At 43.1% G+C, this 19,948-nt stretch overlaps 1 protein-coding gene across 1 annotated transcript in view; it reads left to right on the top strand.

Annotated features, from left to right (window-relative positions):
- The window catches only part of T265_06966 (hypothetical protein), a gene marked incomplete at both ends in the record, with an annotated part of 35,471 nt that extends 16,187 nt beyond the window's left edge, over positions 1–19,284 (top strand). Inside the window, 7 exons of the mRNA XM_009172372.1 lie at positions 466–1,059; positions 4,494–4,538; positions 6,778–7,038; positions 9,774–10,305; positions 10,745–11,049; positions 12,001–12,206; positions 18,535–19,284. Coding sequence (XP_009170636.1) covers positions 466–1,059; positions 4,494–4,538; positions 6,778–7,038; positions 9,774–10,305; positions 10,745–11,049; positions 12,001–12,206; positions 18,535–18,964 — 2,373 coding nt within the window. The remainder of the gene's footprint in view (positions 1–465; positions 1,060–4,493; positions 4,539–6,777; positions 7,039–9,773; positions 10,306–10,744; positions 11,050–12,000; positions 12,207–18,534) is intronic.
- Between the last annotated feature and the right edge of the window lie 664 nt (positions 19,285–19,948).

The following is a 19,948-nucleotide window of genomic DNA, read 5'->3' as shown; positions in this document are numbered from 1 at the left end:
TGGTATGAGAGACTCTGTGAGTGTCGCGGGACACTCTCCAGTATAGCTCAATGGATCGCTGAGGTGCGCAAACCGTCACACCACGGTAAGGTCCACTCACTTCGTGACGGAAACAAAACAAACCCACTGTGGATCGTTATTCAGTAACCGACCGCATCTACTTTACGAAGTTTCAACTAACCTTACTCACTTTACTACAAGCTGTAACTCTTCGGATACCATAAGAACGAACTTGTCATCACAAGGATTATTTAGTTTCTGTTCACCCTTTCTAATCGAAGACAGTCAGAATTAAGCAATCAGGAGTCTACAGAGGGCAGTGGGTAATCAGATTGTGAGCTCAGCATGAAAAGCTTGCTAATTGCCTTTATTTTATTTAATTTACATCACATATTTCATATATCATGATGAAAATGCATATGTACCATAATTCTTCTTTATGTTTTATAAATCTATCTTGTTCAGTTCATAGGGCACTGCTTGATTCGACAATACTTCAGCTCGACAATCATCGCACCTGAACTTTTCTTCACAATTTCTAAGGATGACAGCAACCAATCTATCGAGGACGGTGGTAGTTCAACAGCTCCTCGCCATGGTCGATCAAGAAAGAACTCTATCCTCATGCCCTCTACCAGAGCGAAGAACTCAGGCTCCCACCAAAAATTGGGCTACGATTCTATCACTGTCAAGCATCGTCGCACGCTAGCTGCCATCTCGCGCCTGCTTTACTTTGTCATGGCCAATAAAAGCTATGCAGCCAAGGAAGCACAAGCTGTGAACGTTCAAGACAAAGTAATTGCCAAAAGTCAACTCGCCGAATTGTTTGACCCTTTCATTCGAAAATGGCATGGACAGTTCCAATCTTATATGCTGCAGCTAGTAAACACACCAAATCTTCAACCGCAGGGGGATGTCAATCCCATTTCGCTGTGGGTTTCGGGTTCTACGGAAAGGGGACCATCGTTGTGCCATTCTTCACAGACGGAGAAGGTGAAATTTTTGGACTTGGGCCAACTGGGTCCCCAAAAGACTCCATGTATTATGCTTTCCGCCGGAGTGAGTCATGCTAATGTTTACTTTGCTTTGCTTTGTTCATCTCCAGGAAACTGATATCAGTTTCGCTTTTGTCCAATGTAGTGGCTCCCTATTCGTGACAGTTGATGGAAAAGCACTTCTAAATGATGCTCTTTTGTTGATCACAGTCCAGCGGAAAGTGGTTTTGCTTGCATCAGCAGATTTTAACAGAGACCGTACCCCTTCCTAGGGGTGCCTTGAGTTTCGGGAACCGTAACCATCGAGTAGAGATATTAGCGACTCCAGCATTCAAATGGATAGTGGGAAAGCGTTTGAACAGAAGCGGATGTAATTAAAGCGAAGGTTATCAACTAAGTGAACGAAGTGAAATAAAAGACGCTGGTAATCGTCCTGTCATTAACTCATACTAACTAGTTGACCCCTACATCCAACATACAGCCTCATACGCAGTGCTGACGTAATTTCTAACTATATTGGTCTGATTTTCTCAACTAGCCTAGACTTATTCGTAATTCACTGCTCATATGTTTGCTGAAAATTCTTCGTGGGCTGTCGAAGAATTTTCAGGAACCTCATGGGTAGCGCGTTACGAATACACGTGTATCGAAATATCAGGAATATCGTAGCAACTGAAACATGGGGTGGTCTGGTGCAGCACATTCAGTTGGCTGGAAACATCACAAACGAGAGATTCAGCTGGGTTCAAGGTGAGTATCTCGGAAAACCAAATTTGTTTGCAAATGAGTGTATTTCTCTAGACTGGATTTAGCTTGGCCAGTAATTTGACCAAGGATACATGTGAAACACCGTTCTCGGGAACGTCCGGTGTTTGTGGCATAGACTGGCATGGACTTCCAAGAATACTAACTTTTCGGAAATTCTGCTGCTCACTTGGTACCCATCAGAGCTGCTCAAAACCCCTAAATTCTCATTGCATCGAGGCACGGAAAGTATGTTTGGTTTTTATTGGTCACCCTTCCCATCAGATATCACCTTTCATCGACCAAAAAAATCCGCACTGCGAGTGCAGTGTGTGGATTCATAACAGTGACGGATAATGGTGCAAGCTTCCAGCAGATAATTTATTGCGACCAGATTCTTCTTGCACTTATACATATGTACTTGGGTTTGCTTGGGGATCTTGTCAGTTAGAACATAACCAGGATCATGCTTGGAACTCATACCATTTCTTAATATACCACCTTCGCTAAATTAGCAAGAACCTAAGGTTTTAATCGTGATGAGCTGTTTATGTGCCTTTAAATGTGAACCTTTTTTCAAACAGAAGATCCCTGAGTTCTGTTCTAATGGCAAACCTAAAAGCTATCCTTGATTTTCTCTGATCTACTTGAAATTTGATTCTTCTTTGACCCGAGTAGAAACACGAACTAGTCAACTTTGAAGCACCAGTGACCAGGAGAACCAGGATGAATAAGTTTTGTGTCCCGGATTTGATTCTTCTTCGGTCGCCTCCAAACCTATTGGGCTTACTTGTCCCGATAATCTGTGCATATCCTGGTTCAGAAAGAATTTGAGAAATGATACACTAGATGTCCTAAAGGAAAAAGGACGAAATGGTCACACTACTTCGCATCTTGAGAAAGACGTCTAACGTGCGCTCTACAATAGATAATCCCAAGATTGATGCGTCAGCACATAACTATCTTTTCTGAGGGCTTAAGACGACTGTTTGTGAGGCGCTGTTGCATCTTGTATCAAAACTGCGGGTTTCACAACCTGCTCTAATGCTACCGTCTGTTATTGCTAAATGTAAGCTTTGATTTGGGAGACTACGTAAAAGCCGATCGCCGACTTTGGCAGTATCAGCATTGAGCTCCAAAATATTGCCTTTCAGACAATATCAAGTTCCAATTGAGAACGAGATTCTTCTCAGTAGGTAGAACTTGTCCTGTGGTTGTCCTGTTTGAAAAGTAAACTTGCACATCGTTATACCATTAAACGCTAACTTTATCGATAAAAGTTGCTCCTCCGACAGAATGCCTCCGACGAAGTACCTGTTGGGTCCCAACATCTCAACGCTTCCGGGGTAATTCTTTGTCCAGGGCGACCCTTCGAAATGCAGGTAACAATGTTGACGACCGAAATGACTAATTGTTTGTGCGATATCACCTAGATGAGACTGGGATATATTTTATCACCACCGATGTGGAGATCGTAAGTTAAGCATAACTAGACACCGAAGAGAATTCTCCAGTATATTCCATTCCAAAGACATACGACTGCTGCGTTCTGCATTCAGATGCCGTAGAGAGTTGTCAATTTTGACCTCTTTATCAACCTGTCGAACCGAATCCCTTCCAGTATGTTGATGGATATTAGGATAAAAACTTGAAAGTATCCGGTTCGTTTCGCCCTGACACCTATGAAACGCTGCAGACGTTACGGGCAGAAACCAGGCCAATATTCTTGGTAAATATCATGCCCGGAGCAAGAAAAATAGACATTAGTCTTTCGACAGAGTCGTCCTCAAGGAACTAACTGCAGTTTATTTGTGTAACCACAGCTGTCTGTGATTACTGCAGGTTGGCAACTTTTGTGGCAAAAAACGTTCGGAGATACTGCGTGTTTAGCAAAGCTTGATGCAAGATACAAGGGGAAAGGGCAAAAGTCAAAAACATGCTGTGTGTGGTTTGGTGTCCGAACAGTTGGGGTTGTTCTCCCATTGAAGTAGTTATCACAAAAAAGATGGGACCGTTCAATTTATTTCTCAACGGTTATCAACACAGTGAAGCAGCTCAGTCAAGTTATTTGATAAGTCGGCTTCAAACTACACTGAAACACGCTGTTTGTTGAGCTTCCTGAAATCCTCACAGCATTTCCCTCTCGTGAATGACTAGCTCTCTCGGTCACATCCAAATCATGGGTGTCGTTCCAAACATATCTATTCTTCTTTCGGTTCAAATCCTTTGCACATTCATAAAACTCTTCACAATCCTTGTGTGGCACAACTAATTTCACCGCGTTTCGCCGTTGCTGTTCTGAAGCCACCCATTTTTACCAACTTCTTTTCCGGCCGAATTACCAAAAACCGCCTCGGAGTTTCTTTCACATTCCACTTTTCATCATTCCTTACATTCCGGGATTTTAGAAACGCCAGTTAAAGACACGTTTTTTGACTGCTGGAATTCAAGCTCACTGAGACTTATCCACCCAACTGAGACTGCAACTATTACGATATTTGACGTGGCCCCATTTAGTCTTCTTGTGTACTCTGATGGCGAAAATTTTCGGAATGACATTCCAGCCTAGTCGATTTTCGATTTTCTCTGATAAAGCATACGCCCGACTTGCCAGCACGCCGCATTGAGACTAACGTTGATATTATTCTGGCTTTGCTACTGATCTCTATTAACTTACCTGCGTCAGTGATTAATCAACTAGGTCAGCCTTTTTCAGTCAATTGGGGCGTTCAAAATTCCCCGTTCCTTTTGTAGCCCGTGCTCGGGATACCGGCTAATCTACTGGTGCATGCCACAAAGGTATGTGAGCCAGGCTGGTTCCAGTTCAGAAAGAAACACACCAGCTCTCTTACTTTGTCGGTCAAACAGGGCTGAACAGTTCACATCTGAGTGCCTGCTCAGGACGGACTGATCCTGGGCAACCTACTAGCCTACGCCAGTGGATGAGATAATTGAGGCGACATCTTAACGTACTCGACTGACGTCATCGGATGAAAAGTGAGGTGTTTGCTAAATTTAGCCTGTCAGATCGTAGTACAATTACTGTTACGTCATCAATAATGCAACAAGGACTAACATTATGACTCTACAGATGCTTTCGTCAACCGGCTACAACTGGCCGATGCATCGATGTTGTCTGAAAATTCGTCAACAATAATGAATGGAAACGTTATTTCTTTTTTGGACCCATTTCAACTGAGATGCTTTGTTTTGAGTGACTTCAAGTTGGGAATGCAATAACCTAATGGTACTCAGGCGTAACAATCGTAAACGAAATTCGAGGAATCACTAATATATTCCCAGGCGTGCTGGTGTTTGTGTTTCAAGAGTTTGGTAAGCACCGAGTCGTCATGATTAAGCGTTGTCCGTTTGGACAGTGGAATAAGAAGAGTTAACGTTGACGTTGACGTCAGAACAGAACTAAGAAGGGGAAAACAATTTGACGGGCCAAGTGAGACTAGATTTACTAAAGAGGGTCGGCTTTCGAAAACTGGCGCATTCCATAGGCATAAACTCCTCCGTCTAAAAAGGATGTGGAATTCAACTAGATTTTGCAACGGTCCATTTTTTAGTCGAGCGCTTTTTCTGCAAATTATTTCAAATAGATTTTCGATCCCAGAAAATCTGTTATGAAAGGCAACACGCTTCAATGAATACAAGTGCTAATCCTATTGAGCCCTGACGCGAGCAGTTAGTGTAAGTTGTATTCATTCAGCTGCCAACTTCTTCCCAATCGCACGAACCCTCCGGGTACCTGCAGCTCCAACCTTCTGCCTGTGGAAAACCCTCAATACTGGGCTACAGCTATCAGAAACCTGAGTTGCCTGATTCAAAACTAAGCAGCCAGATCTCATTCCGATTTTTCTCAAGCTTTAGAAATGTATTAAAACTGGGGATAGAGTAGCACGGGACTCACGGTTGTGCCTAGTACCGAAGAAATAGCTGCCAGGACAAAATATGCTGTTAACTAAACAATGGTTTTTTGTGGGCTTTAAAGAAGCGGCGCACACACTGATCACTAAGTTACGGGTGAAAATACTTCATTAAGGTTTATATGACACGGATAACCGACAGTAATTCTGAATTAAGTCCATCAATATTAGGGAAAAAGTAGAGTCTGAATGTAACCTGAAACTAAACTAAATATCCCAAAGCTAGGTCCATTTAAGGGAAGATGGCGATGTTCTAATGTGAATCCCAACCATGTTGTTCTCAATGCCAACAGTAACACCACGCGTCATCAATTTTTCTGCCCTCAGCAGGTGCTTCTCCTAGGAGTGTTTGTTTCGTGGAACTGCTAGGTTGTGAAAAGGGGCTATGATTAGCGAAGTTGAATTTTCCGTCTTCCTCTGAACGCTCCTAACTAGGCTGGAATTGAAATACGTACTGCGAATTTATCTCACGTCAGTTGATTCACTCCATCATTTATGTCCGATTTATCCTTCCATCCTTCTATTTCTACTGTTTGTTATGTCCAATACCTACATTTTTCGGTTGAAGCCACAGCTCACCACACATCCATTGCCGAGATGGACCATCGATATTGTGAAACCCACTACTAATGAGGACAATAATAAAGCACAATAATAATTGCACAAATAATGATTAAAATATAGCTCACGCTTGGAGCAGGGATAGAATGCAACCCAAATTTAGCACTAAGGTTGAGCTATTGAATCAAGTGCTGATTCAGAACCACGAATCTTACAACCACGTCTTAATTTTATCTCCATACCGTCGAGCAAAACGTGGTAAATGCAACTAAGTAAACCAGTTACACCTTGTATTGGTCACTGCAACACCCATTTCCATGCACTGGTAGAACCAGCTTGGAAGGGATACTGAAGGTTTCTCACTGCTAAGAGAAGACAAAATAAAACCATTTGCCTCTCAACAAAAATAGTGAGTAGGTTACGTCACACAAAAGCTTCAGCTAATAGATGGATAACACATTCTTTAGTTTGGTACATCTGTGTAAATTTCTTCAAATTGCTATGCAGGCTCCTATTCAGTATCTGTATACTCTCGTCGCTTTAAGGAACTCACTGAGCTTCACAAGCTCTTGCTACGCTACGAAGACGTGATAGCCCCCCATCCGTCAGACCAGCTTCACACAGTACTTCGCCAACTCGGGCCCGTACCACCACGAATGATACTAACCAAACAAAGTGCCTCAAGTAGCAGCAGTCGCGAGTTCTGGCGCTATTGTGATGAGGACAGTGAACTTTCTGAAGTGTCACCTCAGTCGGCCCGAAGTTTGCATGACAAATTGTCATCTCCTAGCTGTTTTGAAACCCAGGTGAGTGCACAAAAATAACCGATTCTAGCGTTGACACCGAGAGCCATAAATAATACGCTTAGCGATCTGGGCAAGCCTTCGAGGTGCTTCTTTATTCTGGGTTTCCTTATTTCTGGATTTCCGAGCTAAGTAACAGATTCGGTGAAAAAAGAATGATGAGGATTCGCAGAATACCAGAGACATGCGCGTTGAACGAAACAACACTTGCCCTATTCTGCCATATACCTTAAACTTGCGAACTCACTAATGCTTGGGGGGTAGACAGGACATTCTGGCGGCGGACTCAAATGACCCCCGCATTTGGAAGTTCAAAGACATCTGAACATGACCAAATGTGACAGGCGCAATAGATAGTAGAACAAACCATCATGTCCCTGCTCTGTAGTCCGTACGGCTGGGTAGTGGTAATAGAAAGCCTCAGTTTTACAAACAAGTGACATCTCTGTATGGAACAGTCCAACGGACCCACATTTCGCCCCTCTGTTGGGCAAAATTATGTTAATAATTTATCACCTAAAGAGCCTGTGTAATCTGCGCGCACTGCGATGAATACTAATGTGGAACCTTTGTTCACTATCCACAACAGAGCGCCGTTCCACTTCCTTCACATATTGCGGCGCTTCAAACCGTGGAATTCAAATGTTTCAGATATTTCGCATTCACATTTCCTCTGTGTTTAAACTTTGAATTTCATCTTGCAAAAGAATGAATGAATTGGAGGATATGCATCACGTCAGTGTCAGCAAAACTATTCTGTCTATCGAGTCACCTATTGAATTGACGCTGTGAATCTAACGCCTAAACATCCAGAAACAAGACCCCAAATGACATTTGTAAATCAAAAACACAGCGAACAACTAAAAAGGACAAAATAGGACGAGCAGAAAATTAAGGTTACTTTTACTGAACCGAATGAACGAACAGTTGTCTAAGTGTCAGGGTGTCGTCAGTGAACCAACACCAGCGCATTCGTGCACAACTAGCTACGCACAGTATTGGAATGGTGAAAACACACTAGCACGCCGGTAGTTAACCGAAAGCAGATTTGAGCTAATCGAAGCGACAAAGCGATGCTCTGTGTGTAGCCAAGGGAAACAGCTGGTGAAGAAAATACTCCACCCGGATTTCAGTGGACTGAACTTTTCATTCCAACTCAACAAGTATATAAGGTTCGATGGTAAAGTTTTATTAATTTCCTCCCTTTTGGTGTTGAAAAAACCTAATGTCAATTTTTCCACTTCGCAAGGGACAACCAGGACTGTTCTCACTAACGTTGGGTATTGAACTGGTTTCCGCGAATATACTTCTAAATAAATGAAGTGCTTTCGCAGTCTTTCTGGCGAAATCTGAAATATCTGCTCCGCCTGATTAATGCACAAGTTCACTACCCATCGCAAACCTCGGCCTTCATATTAATGTCCTGTAGACTACAGGACACTTTACGGGGCACAAGTCCACAAGGTTCAACGCAATTTGGACCTCATAAAACTGGGAGGTTCTGACATTCAATCTGAGCGTTGCAGATCTGGACTTTAGGTGTTAAAACATGCTTGTACTGAAGGCAACCTGCATGTCTTCGGACTCCGTCGTTCAAGCAAACCACACGTCAACAGTTACATTTGGTTGCATATTCAGCCCCACTCTCTGACAGCATAAGACCACTCGCCAGTTACCCAAATATCTCACTGATAGTAGAGAAAGCTCGTTTGCACCGAATATTCCTATTTAATCACTGCATCCGCAGAAGAGGTAACAAGTGAACCTCAGAACCGTGGTTGTACCACCAAGTATGAGCAAAATCAAACGTTGAGCTGGTGCATTCCTGTGAGTCAGCTAGATCCATAGTAAAAATATAACTTAGAAATATAACTCTAGAAACATGTCCTTCAGTTCATCGTGATGGCCCGGATATCAGAGGGCGATCTGAGTAAAGTGAATCGTGCATTCAAAAGCAGTGGATAAAATCGGCGAAAAAATATAAATCCAGATATTCCCACATGGACCACTGCCCCGCAACGCAACAGAATTTCCTCAGTCGTCCTGTACGAACGCGAACCAGGTCGATATCCAAGACTTCATTACAGATACAGTTTCCTTTGACCTCTCATAAAAATTATTCAGAAAACGCCCATGTCCTTGCGACAAATGCCGCAGTTGTGGATCACACCTGCAACCGATTAAACGTGAGTTCCCATCTCGCAGGGACAGTGTAGTTTGATGTTCAATTCTGAATGAAAACGGTGAGACATCCCGGTTTAGACGCAAGAGAAAAGCCCTGAACTTGGTTGAGGGTTTCGCCGCCATTCTGGCTGGCTGAACTTTAAGGGCACTATCACTCTCGATCTCAAATACTGCGAATGAACATGAACGACGAAAAGCATCTATCTACTATCTGGCCTTGGCTTATCTACAACATCCACTTGAATCAAATTTGCTCCAGTCAGTTTCGATTAGCTGGTATCACCATCCGTGTTGATCAAAACAGTGCGCTAAAATTCTGGTCCCAACAATGTGTCATTTCTTCAAAGACTCTACGAAATTCACGTGATTAATTAGGTGCTTTTGTGTTAAAGCTTACCAACTTTTTTCGTCGAGAATCTGTGGGTGTATGTACCCTGGCCTAAATGTTAACTGCTGACATTGTGTCCCTTATTTACAGTCTGGAAGAATGGATCAATGACACGCAAGGCTAATTCGATGCATTTGACAGTATTACTTTTCATTTCTTATCCTAGTCACTCTGCGAGCAAATAGAACACAACAACTCAGAACAAGCACCCTCTGATAAAAGTTCCGACAGGTTCGTTCCAAGCAGTGACGTGTATTACCAGTTCCGATCTTCCTGTGAGGATACAGATGCAACTTTTGGCTTCCAGGCAATACATAGCTCTCAACTACTACTGATCCCTCTGGTACCAGCCAACAAAGAACACGTGTTACTGGGCTGTCTTTATGGTGTGTCGGTGGCCTATTTGCGCTCGACCGATTGCCCACCAATGCCAGTACGACCTTGTCATATTTATTGGCCAAATGAGGATGATGATCCTATCAAAAAACCATGTTTGACTTGTGAGTCCGAGTTGGTCCTTCGATCTCAATATCTCACAGCAAGCCTGGTCAGTGCAGGAGACCAGGTAGCTCCGGATCACACACTGAAGCCTCATCAGAAGCCAACTAATTTGGACGACGCGCCAAATATCAGCACTTTCGACTGGCTTGAGGCCAGAAGATTACTCGGATTTCTTCTTAGAACCGCAGTGCGACCAGGTACAAAGTTTTTTGTGTTTTCTTCACTGTTGGAATTTGAGAGTATCTACGCAATACTAACAGTGTGATCCCCTTTCTCATTATAAAAAATCACCGTTAAGATTTAGTAAGATTTAGTAAGTGCCGTCACAGCAGTCATCATCATCACCACCACAGGTAATGAAACGTTTTAAAGTAACATTCGTCACTGTGGTCTATAAACATCAATGACGGTTTGAAGTAAAAGCATGTTTACTTAATAGGCTTTCCAAAAACAGAGACTACTTTATTTCACTACATATGCAGGTCTCTCGGACCTAAAATACAGAACTTGTAACCGGCACATGAACTTAACCGATTTGGCACACGCATTTGTCCATCCATCACTTTCTTCTCGAAGTAAAAAATTAGAGCGCCCTTTGCTAAGTAGCTACGCTTCCCATCTTTCTCCTTCACGAAGAAAAGTTAAGTCCCAGTTGCACATTACCCCTGCCACAAAACTATGTCACACTGTTCGACTGGATCCAGGCGGCGGAGAGGCGTATTGCAAGGTCCTTGGAACAACTATCTCGGGAAAAGAAGCCAAAAGATTTCCTGCAGTCCTTATCGATTGATGATCGGGACAATTCACGTTTTATCAAACAGGGCGACACAGCTGCACAAAGAAACTATTTGCTTGATATTCAGGCACGGTTTTCAACGTTGAAGCATGTGATCAATCGCCTCTGTGCGACAGGATTCCTTTCAAAAACGGATGGATATAATGTAAGTATGCAACATGATATTGTACATACGGTATATTATTGTAGCACAGTACGTCGGAGTACGATGTAGTGTATTCGAGTAGAGTAGAGTATAGTGGAGTAAAGTAGAGTAGGGTGGAGTAGAGTAGAGTGGATCAGAGTACAGTCGAGTACAGCAGAGCAGAGTAACGTACAGTTGAGCAGAACAGAGGACAGTCCAATTGTACCCATCATTTGAGGTATGTTACCACTCGATGCAAAGAGCTTGCGAATGTCCTTGTACACGTAACCAGCTAAATCACCTTTGATCAACAAAAGCGGACTGACTAATTTTTGACGGAAACCTTGGTCACAGCGTTTTGGTGTGTGATCCGTATTCGCTTAACAGTGTACTGAAAACCACACCAAAAGATTTTTTCGTAGTAGAAGGTAAATGAGCACAAAGCTAACAAAATAACAGTCTGATATTATGTTGGTATTCAGAGGCATTGAAATCCTGTCAGAAATTTTAGGTCGCTTTCAAAATACAGTCACGCCAGTATCCAGTCCACCTACCATGTACCTGGCTGAGATACGTTGACGAAATATTTGAGATCATGTCAGCTAGAAGACGATAAGGCACTCTTAAGTGACTGCATGGAAAATGCAATAGTATAAGAATGCGAAATGGAAATTGAGAGCGAACAGAATGCTAATAGTTAGCTCACACACATCCACACACGCTGGTCACATCTGACTGCCAACAGATCTCAAGAACGCACTAATCAGAAGATACTATGGCGGATCCCAATAACGCTGCACTTGACTCGTATTATATTGAATGTAGAGGTCGTTGAAAAAGGTTGCCGTGGCAACAGAAACATCAGACCCTGTGTAGTTGCATACATCTGATTTAAAATCCTTTAATAATGCTGTAGCAAAGTAGACACACGCGTGTAACCTAAACACACGTATGCCTCTTTCTTGACAAAAGGAGCTGCTGGTGGCACTAGCCAGAGATATTTGTCACTTGCGTGCAGCGTGTCAGTCTTCGGAATGGGACAAGCTGTGCATTCAGTTGAAAAATATTGATGCGAAAATCAACGCGGAGGCGCAATTACTGGACCAGCAAGCTACTATTTATGCAGCTCATGCACTTGACTGTCTTGTTCCACTGAACAGATCAACGAATCCACCACGGTAAGTGTGCTTGTCGAAAAATCCAGTATTTTGTCCGGTTTTTATACTTCCACCTAGTCGAAAGGGTTACGCTGTTTGTTGCATCAGCGGAATACATCTCACGTGGTTTCGGGCCGCCCCGAACAACTGGCATTTGCCGTTCAAAGTTATTACCAGTCCCCTCCAGAAGGAAAGATGTAAAAGCGGAAGTGTATGCAGCACAAAGATAACGCATTATTGCTTATATGAGTACTTTCGATTGACTCCTATTACAATTTACCTGTGACCGGATCCAAAGAAAACCATTCAAACGAGGGCTTTCCATCGTCTTGGGATACATCAGATGGGATCGTTAGCGTGATCATCTGGCTTACAAATCGACTACCGCTTTAGGGCCTGGAAGGTATGCACATTGACGTCAGCTCAAAGCAGACGTACTTCTATCCCTAAAGCTTAAGGTCATGGTGCCGTCCTCAAGAGTGGAATATGACGGGCTTACGGCGGCGCGAAGTTGAAATGGCCCTTCGTTTTTAAACTACTGACGGATCTTCAGTAATTTGAGCGAGAAATGGATGTTCCACAATTCTAGACGGAATTGTCAGTTGACACATTTGGTTCGGTGAAGTACACTCAGTTATGCTCCGTAAGCGACACTTCTATTGGCTTCGTCTGTAACAACAACAATCTTTATTTCGTCCACGACTCAAAACTGACAGCCCCGAAATCACTGGACCTTCCCTTCTCCATATATTCTCACCCTTCAGGTCCACGTAATGTTGTAACTGTGTTGTGGAAGATGAGGCCCACACTCTACATACACCTGTGGTTTTGGTTCTGTTCTCCTAAAGTTAATTCGGAATTCGCTTGTCGCGCTTTTCGATTCCTATATCGCCAAGTAATGTGTAAACTAATACCTTATTCCAATGCACGCCAACCCCTGCCTTCCTACTTTCCGAAACTGGAACTAACATACATTACGTGATTAATTTTAGGGCAGTCTTGGCAAAGATCACCGTGTATAAATCTTTATTGTGACTTGTTTTTGTCAACCTGTCTTTCAGCCGCAAATCCTGTTCGCAGTTCTACCTCATCATCGTCTTTTCTAGAGCGTATGCCGCATCCACCGAAGTTTTGGAAGTCTCAGAACCACTTCTCCTGGGTGAATAATAGCTCTTGTTAGCGTGATTTCGTTTAACATGCTGGTTAACTGCTACCCTCGGTCAGTAAGAGCCGTTATGCAAAGCTACGGTGGAGGCGCTGGGATGACCGGAATGTTGGTAGATGAGACGCAGACAGAAGTAAATTCAAGCGAACAGTTTTATCGAGAGTGGCCGTCTGCTGGGTACGCCTGCACTGAGCCTGTCAAACAGATGAGCAGAAGACAGAGAACTCGGGACACGGCTGTATTGTCAGGACAAAACATACAGAGCTCCTACGTAAATATATATGATAACTAAATGGCCAATCATGGTCATTCACTTGTTCCTTCTGTACAGCCAATGGCGGTGTCCCGGTTGTGAACACTTTCAGCAGCTGGTCGTATGTTGCTAAGCCATGTTTGGTGAGCTCCGCCAACTCACCTGCTATTCGAAACGTGTAGTACCAATGATGAACTTGGGAATGCGTCATTCTCTGCACATGTCCTTCTTCCACGTCTGGGTGCGTCCTGACACAAACACTGCCACCGTGGTGAGGCTTTCAATTTTTGGTTACGTGTAGTTTGACGAAAATAGGCTAATTCAAGCTGTAAAGATAGCACAGGATTGAGAGTAGGGGAGTGCGACGAATGTGTCATAGGGGTGATGTATCACATGGTTTCTGACAGTTCGTACAAAATTTTACCTGTGTTTTAACAGCATTCTTGAGGTTATGGTGAAAGGAAGAAGGCCTTTGCTGCGGTGTTATTTATTGGAAAACACCAACTGAAAAGTTACAGACTAGCAAAACTCTCATATGAATCTTGTTTATAAAAACTGAATATCCGTTTTCTTTTCGAATGCGTCTTCCTGAACATTCCTGAATATTCATTGCCTATCACTCAAATGTAAACAAATGCTAAAAAGCAATTCCACAAATTCCGTAATAAATCCAGTTTTTCAAAATACGTGAAGTGGATTTACGAGAAAACATATTCCTTGCATGCCTCATCATTAGTATTCACCGTTACAATGGTTGCATTTTTCACTTAGTCTGCAGGGAACTCTCCAGATGTTCGAAACACTTACATACAACCACAGTATATTAAAACTGTCTAGCATTCATCAGCCCCGACAATCTACTCTACAAAACATGGGGGTTTTCTCGTCAGGCTTAACATAAATGAAAGCCAATCAATACAAATTCAAGTTGTAAATATTATTAATGGTGATGCAGCTTTCTCTCTGCTGTGGTGTATCTACTGATGGAGGTATCGTTCGTCAAGTAATGTGACATTATTAGCCTTTTTCATAAACTGGATGTTGCTGGCACACAGCGGAGGAGGAAAACAATCAGAGCTTGTAATGCGCACTCTTATAGTGCTTTTCTATAAAAGTGCCGTAATGCTTGTTGGAACTTACTTGACTGACTGCATGTGTGACGACTTTTTCGGATGTTGTTCTCCATTAGTTCGAAGATGACTCATTGTCTAAAAGTATGAGTAAAGAGTTTCAGTCACGTTTTTTGGGCTACTAGTTCAATTCTTCCTATCCTACGAAGATTTTTCAGGCGCACATGACTATGAGGTGCAGCTAGGCTGCTCATAGTAGAATGCTCACAGCGTCGACATCAGAGAATCCCGGAGAAAAATCGAGGCTGTCCCAAGAGTAAAGGAGTCTATTTATCATCTAGTTGAATCCAACGAAGACACCATGGTGCAGTTCAATAGCTCTGACATTGGGACATCCAGTAGCGTTCGCAGAGGGATTGTACCTTCAGCTTTATCTTACAGAAATTTGATCAGAATCGTTGCGTTTCCGGAGCACTTGAACCCTAAAACTGCATGGCAATATTGGTGCGGCCAGCTGAAAATTCCTTGAGTTTTAGACGCGCTAGTGACAATCACTTACACTCCATCGGCAGCTAACTGTGACGGAGTGGTCGCTCTATCTTTAATCTGGGACTGACTTCCTGGTGGGCTCTTTTCGTGCAACCACACGAAAGGTGGACACGAGCCAGTAGAGGTCAAACAATGATCTGGCAGCGAAGAATAAAAGCCACTACCAGCAAACTCAGTTGCGCTGGTGACTGCCGTTTTCCTGGATGGGGACCTCGAGACGAGCCACATCAATGGTTAGACACTATCAGATATGGTCCAGTCGCGCCTTCCCGTCTTCAGTGCGCAGCTACCTACCCACCCCCCTAAATCATCGGTAAATGAAACTACGGCAGCTACAATCGCTGTACGACAAGTACGCGGTTCTTAAAGCTGATAATGATGACGATGCTAATGATGAATCTGGAACAAGTATTCAGTTTACGTGACTGTCCCATCTGCATCTGCAAGGTGACGATGCATTTATATTCTGTAACTCTGAACCTCCTCGTTCGGTGTCTACATCAGGGCTTTGCCTTGTCACTGACTAGAGACTCAGGCTGAGGACGTTCGTGTCGCCAAGCTACGTCCAGATTTTCCGACTGAGGGTTGGAAATGTAGGCGCCCAGTAGGCTTGCGCTGGGCTAAAATTGAATCTGTTCCTTTATCCCTTGCATCCATGCATCGGGGCTTCTTTCAGAATCATTGACGTGATTGTGTGACAGTAAAGCACCAGCATTCCAACACTGGTGTCACCGTCAGTGATGATGTTTTTCGTTCCTGCGCCGGTCCACGGCCTTTTGATGCCCAATCACATTGCTGCTCGCCGATATAATTTCTGACCTTAAACGTTTGACATTTCACAGCCTTCTGCCTGGTATTCTAATTCACTCACGCGCCCTTATAATCAGTGTCTATGTTCACTGTAAAGAGCCGGTCATTCGTGTTCCTGTTCAGAGATCTATTCTTCGTAACGCCTGGTGCGTGCGGTCAGATGCCACCGTGCTTCATAGATGAGTTACACTGGGAAAAGCCTAACCTATTTATCTTTGGAAACAGAGGATATGCAATAAGGTCTATGAACCCAACACAGTTAGAATCTACTCCTAATCATTCAAACCATGAGGAAGATATTCCTAGAGGTAATTTTAATGTTTCCATGAAAAACGCCAAAAATTTATTTCATCTTTCGTGACGAATTCTCTGCCTAGCAGTACATGGTAGTGAGATTATAATAACTGTTTCACACATTTAATAGAACTCCGTTCAGTGCTCCGCGTAAATTCCTACAAAACAGATGCAGGGTGCCTTTCTACTATGGATAAACCTCGTGGGTGGCCGGCGGGAAGTTATCCCTCCAGAATCATGCACTCCGACATAAAGAGGAAGACTTAATGAAATTTGTATTACTGCCAAATGAATTACGAGTGATTCGTCTTAGAGTGTTACAACACTCGTCAAAACAGTCCAGCTCAACACTAAGACGTACTATTTAACGATTTATTGACGGATTCCTGTTCAACAGAGTGAAGGTTGCATTGGAAATTGTTACAGAGTAACCATTTTGTCTATGTTTTCTACTCTACAACACCACCTGTTTGAAATTCGAAGCGAGCTGACTGAAGAGTCTCAAAGATTAGCTTAATCGCTCCTTAGTAATGTTTCGCAGTGCGAGCGTCCACCTTACCGATACCTTCGAATGTGTCTGCTGCTAGTGGCAACCTTCAGTGTGGTTGAAAATTAATATGACCATTTGGAACCTCGAATGTATTCATCAATATCCAAGGTTTTCCCGGCTCCTCATTCATATCGTCTCCTGTTGAACGATGTGCCACTTGCTCTCATTGGTATTTCTAACCTAGTGAGTGACTTCTTGTCTGATTTGTCGTGCCGTTGTACTCAATTACCTGACCCTCATCGTAAATGAGTTCTCTTTTCACGGAGCCAACATTAAACTACGTGCATTTACGCTCCCGAATTACTGTCAGTTAAGTAGTTCGCTGAAACGTTCGCGTTATGCAAGTTCGTGAGCAGCCAAATGAGGACACCCACAGAGCAAACGGCAGTCTTATTGGAACCTACCTGGTTTACCGCTTTGAGAGAAGGCGAATACCGTGAATGAGATTCTTCGACCGGTAGAGGGTTAGTAGACTGATGGATACCAAAACAATGCAGCGGAAAACCTTCGTTCTGCACGTGAGCAGTTCACCCTAATTTGGACTCGTGGCTGTGAAGGAACAACAGCGTATTCAGTGATATTCAAATCAGTAAAAGAGGTTGATTACGCACAAAGGAACCGCTGTTTCATCAAAATTTGATGTTAGAGAAATATTTCAGAAAAAACTATTTCGCAGACTTTAGGGGAGGAGGCGCTTTGGTAGCTGTTCTTTTCCAAATAGGATAACTGGTTGTAAATACAAGGTACATATGTTTTGAGGACAAACTAAGCTTGGCCGAAGGACTGATGGTACATTCACATGCATAAGGGGTATCTGGCAATCTTCGTAGGCATATGGGGCGAAATATAAACTGGTGCCATGTATTCGGGAAATACACTCATTTGCAAATCAGTTTGGTTTGATGCCATGTAACTAACTTATCAGTTACGTGTATGTAAGCAGCCAATGCATGTTTACATCCGGTATTCAATAAATAGTCATAACTCCTGTCGGGTACTCGCATCGCTTCCATTTGATGCAGTGAAAGATTTAAACATGAGATCTCCGTAAACTTAACACCTATGTCTAAAAGCGGCCAGAAACTGTTGGTAATTTCCTTCAACTAAACTTAGAGTTCAAACTATGAAGGGCGACTCTCATATGTCGAACACTTGTAAACACAGTCTGGTGAGTTCTATACACCACTCAACAAACAGTAGATCTGGTTTTAGAATGTTCAGTTATTTGAGATTTACAAGGCTTCGCACCATTGTTAGAGGAATGTAATTCGTTTCTCCAGATCAATTGTAATTTTACCGGTTTCTGGGTTTATGCATCCAAAGCTATTTTACTACAAAATATGCAAAATATTGGAGGACTGTCACTCGAAACAAAAATGTCAAATTTAATTCATGTTGCTCTAGTTTGAACCTCTTTTTCTTCCTCTGTTTGAAAACATCGAACATTTGTAGTTCACTCAATCGGCTGGTTGTCCCGTTTCGATGTCTTGTACTTTTTTGAGATGCACTTTTCATGGAAATGATTTGTGCCGTTTTGAGCGAGGTAAGCGGTAGCCATCGTTGTTAAAATGCCGCTTTTTCGCATTTCCCACTCAGTTTATATCGGTCGCAGTCTAAACCTATGGATACTGTTTTGTAATCGGTTGTTTCTTATCTAGGGATTCTCGATGGAGCAGTAAATCTCGTCAGTCCGTTTCCTACCAACTACAACTGCCACCAGGTCGACTGCACAAACTTGGTCTCATAGACCGCACACCCAAGAGAGGAAGAAAATGGTTGAACCGTCTTCAGATCTTGTTGGAACCGTTGGTGGCGAGTAAAGCAGAGCGATTTGAGGACACCCGATCGGAGTCTCAGCTATCAATTGCGATTGATAAAGCGTCCATCGGAAATCGGTTTGTTCCTGGAATGTTCGAACTTGTTGTTGAGGTTGCCGGAGCCCAGATTCACAGAGGCACAATCAGTTTGGTCGACCTTTTGTGTCAGCAACATAACGGGACACTGCAATTCTCGGTGATGGAGGATCTTCAGCTGAAATTGGAGCCACTGATTCAACTGATTCTAGATACGTACTACACAGCACGATGAAGCCGAGTATTTTGCGGGCAGTTTCGAAAACTGTCAAGCGAATGACGTTCTATAGAGCATTACGCTTTTCACACGGAGTCATCGTTTGGCTGCATTTGACTGCTCATAGGTTCAAATCATGGGATCAAGGATAGGACATCTTAGTACAGCTTCGGGTTGGCAGTAGAATCGGCTCACCCAATATATGAGTTATTAAAATATTCACAAATCCTGTCAGTTTTGCCTCTTCTTTGAACGCGAGGTGACATGATCAAGACAAACATTTTGATGCCGCATATGATAAGCGTAAGCATGGCATCCAAGCTTTTACCTTCAATGCATTCCCAATCACCCCACTATAAAGTTCACTGACAACTCTGTATTTACGCATCAATTATACCGGTTTTTGCCTCCAGGCGAAGCCACTTCCCAATCACCCCACTATAAAGTTCACTGACAACTCTGTATTTACGCATCAATTATACCAGCTCTTGCCTCCAGTGCGAAGCCACCAACTTAACCTCCCTAAATCATCGGTGAACGAACTGTGGCAGCGATAACCACTGCACGACAAGTACGGTACGCGGTTCTTGCAGCTGATAATGATGATGATAATGATAACCATAGGGTTGAAGTCCTGCTATCATTCACCCCACATGAGGTTACCAAAAAAGAAGTCAACCCAGTTTTAAGTGAAAATGAGAGAGTACCCCAAGCACTAACGGTCTTCCTTGGATAGTGCGTAGAGAAGGCAGTGAAGCTGCCTCCTTTAGTGGGTTCTCATACTAGGTCACAGCTAACTGGAAAGGAAAGTCTTATCTCGATGCGTGGATTATCCCCAAAGAGTGTGAAAGTTAATGGTACTCTTTGGAAGACGAGTGCATCACATTTGTGTATAATAACTTCCAGAAGAGAACAGCAAGTCTGCCGCATTTGAGAGATAAAATCTCAGGTACACTGTACTCCTTGGTAATTGGTTAGATGGCTGTCGATCTGTTCACCCTG

The sequence above is a fragment of the Opisthorchis viverrini genome (genome assembly GCF_000715545.1).
Source record: "Opisthorchis viverrini unplaced genomic scaffold opera_v5_154, whole genome shotgun sequence".
NCBI classification, from domain to species: domain Eukaryota; kingdom Metazoa; phylum Platyhelminthes; class Trematoda; order Opisthorchiida; family Opisthorchiidae; genus Opisthorchis; species Opisthorchis viverrini.
Note: the sequence above shows the minus strand (reverse complement) of the source record. Positions and strands in the feature narration are given on the sequence as shown.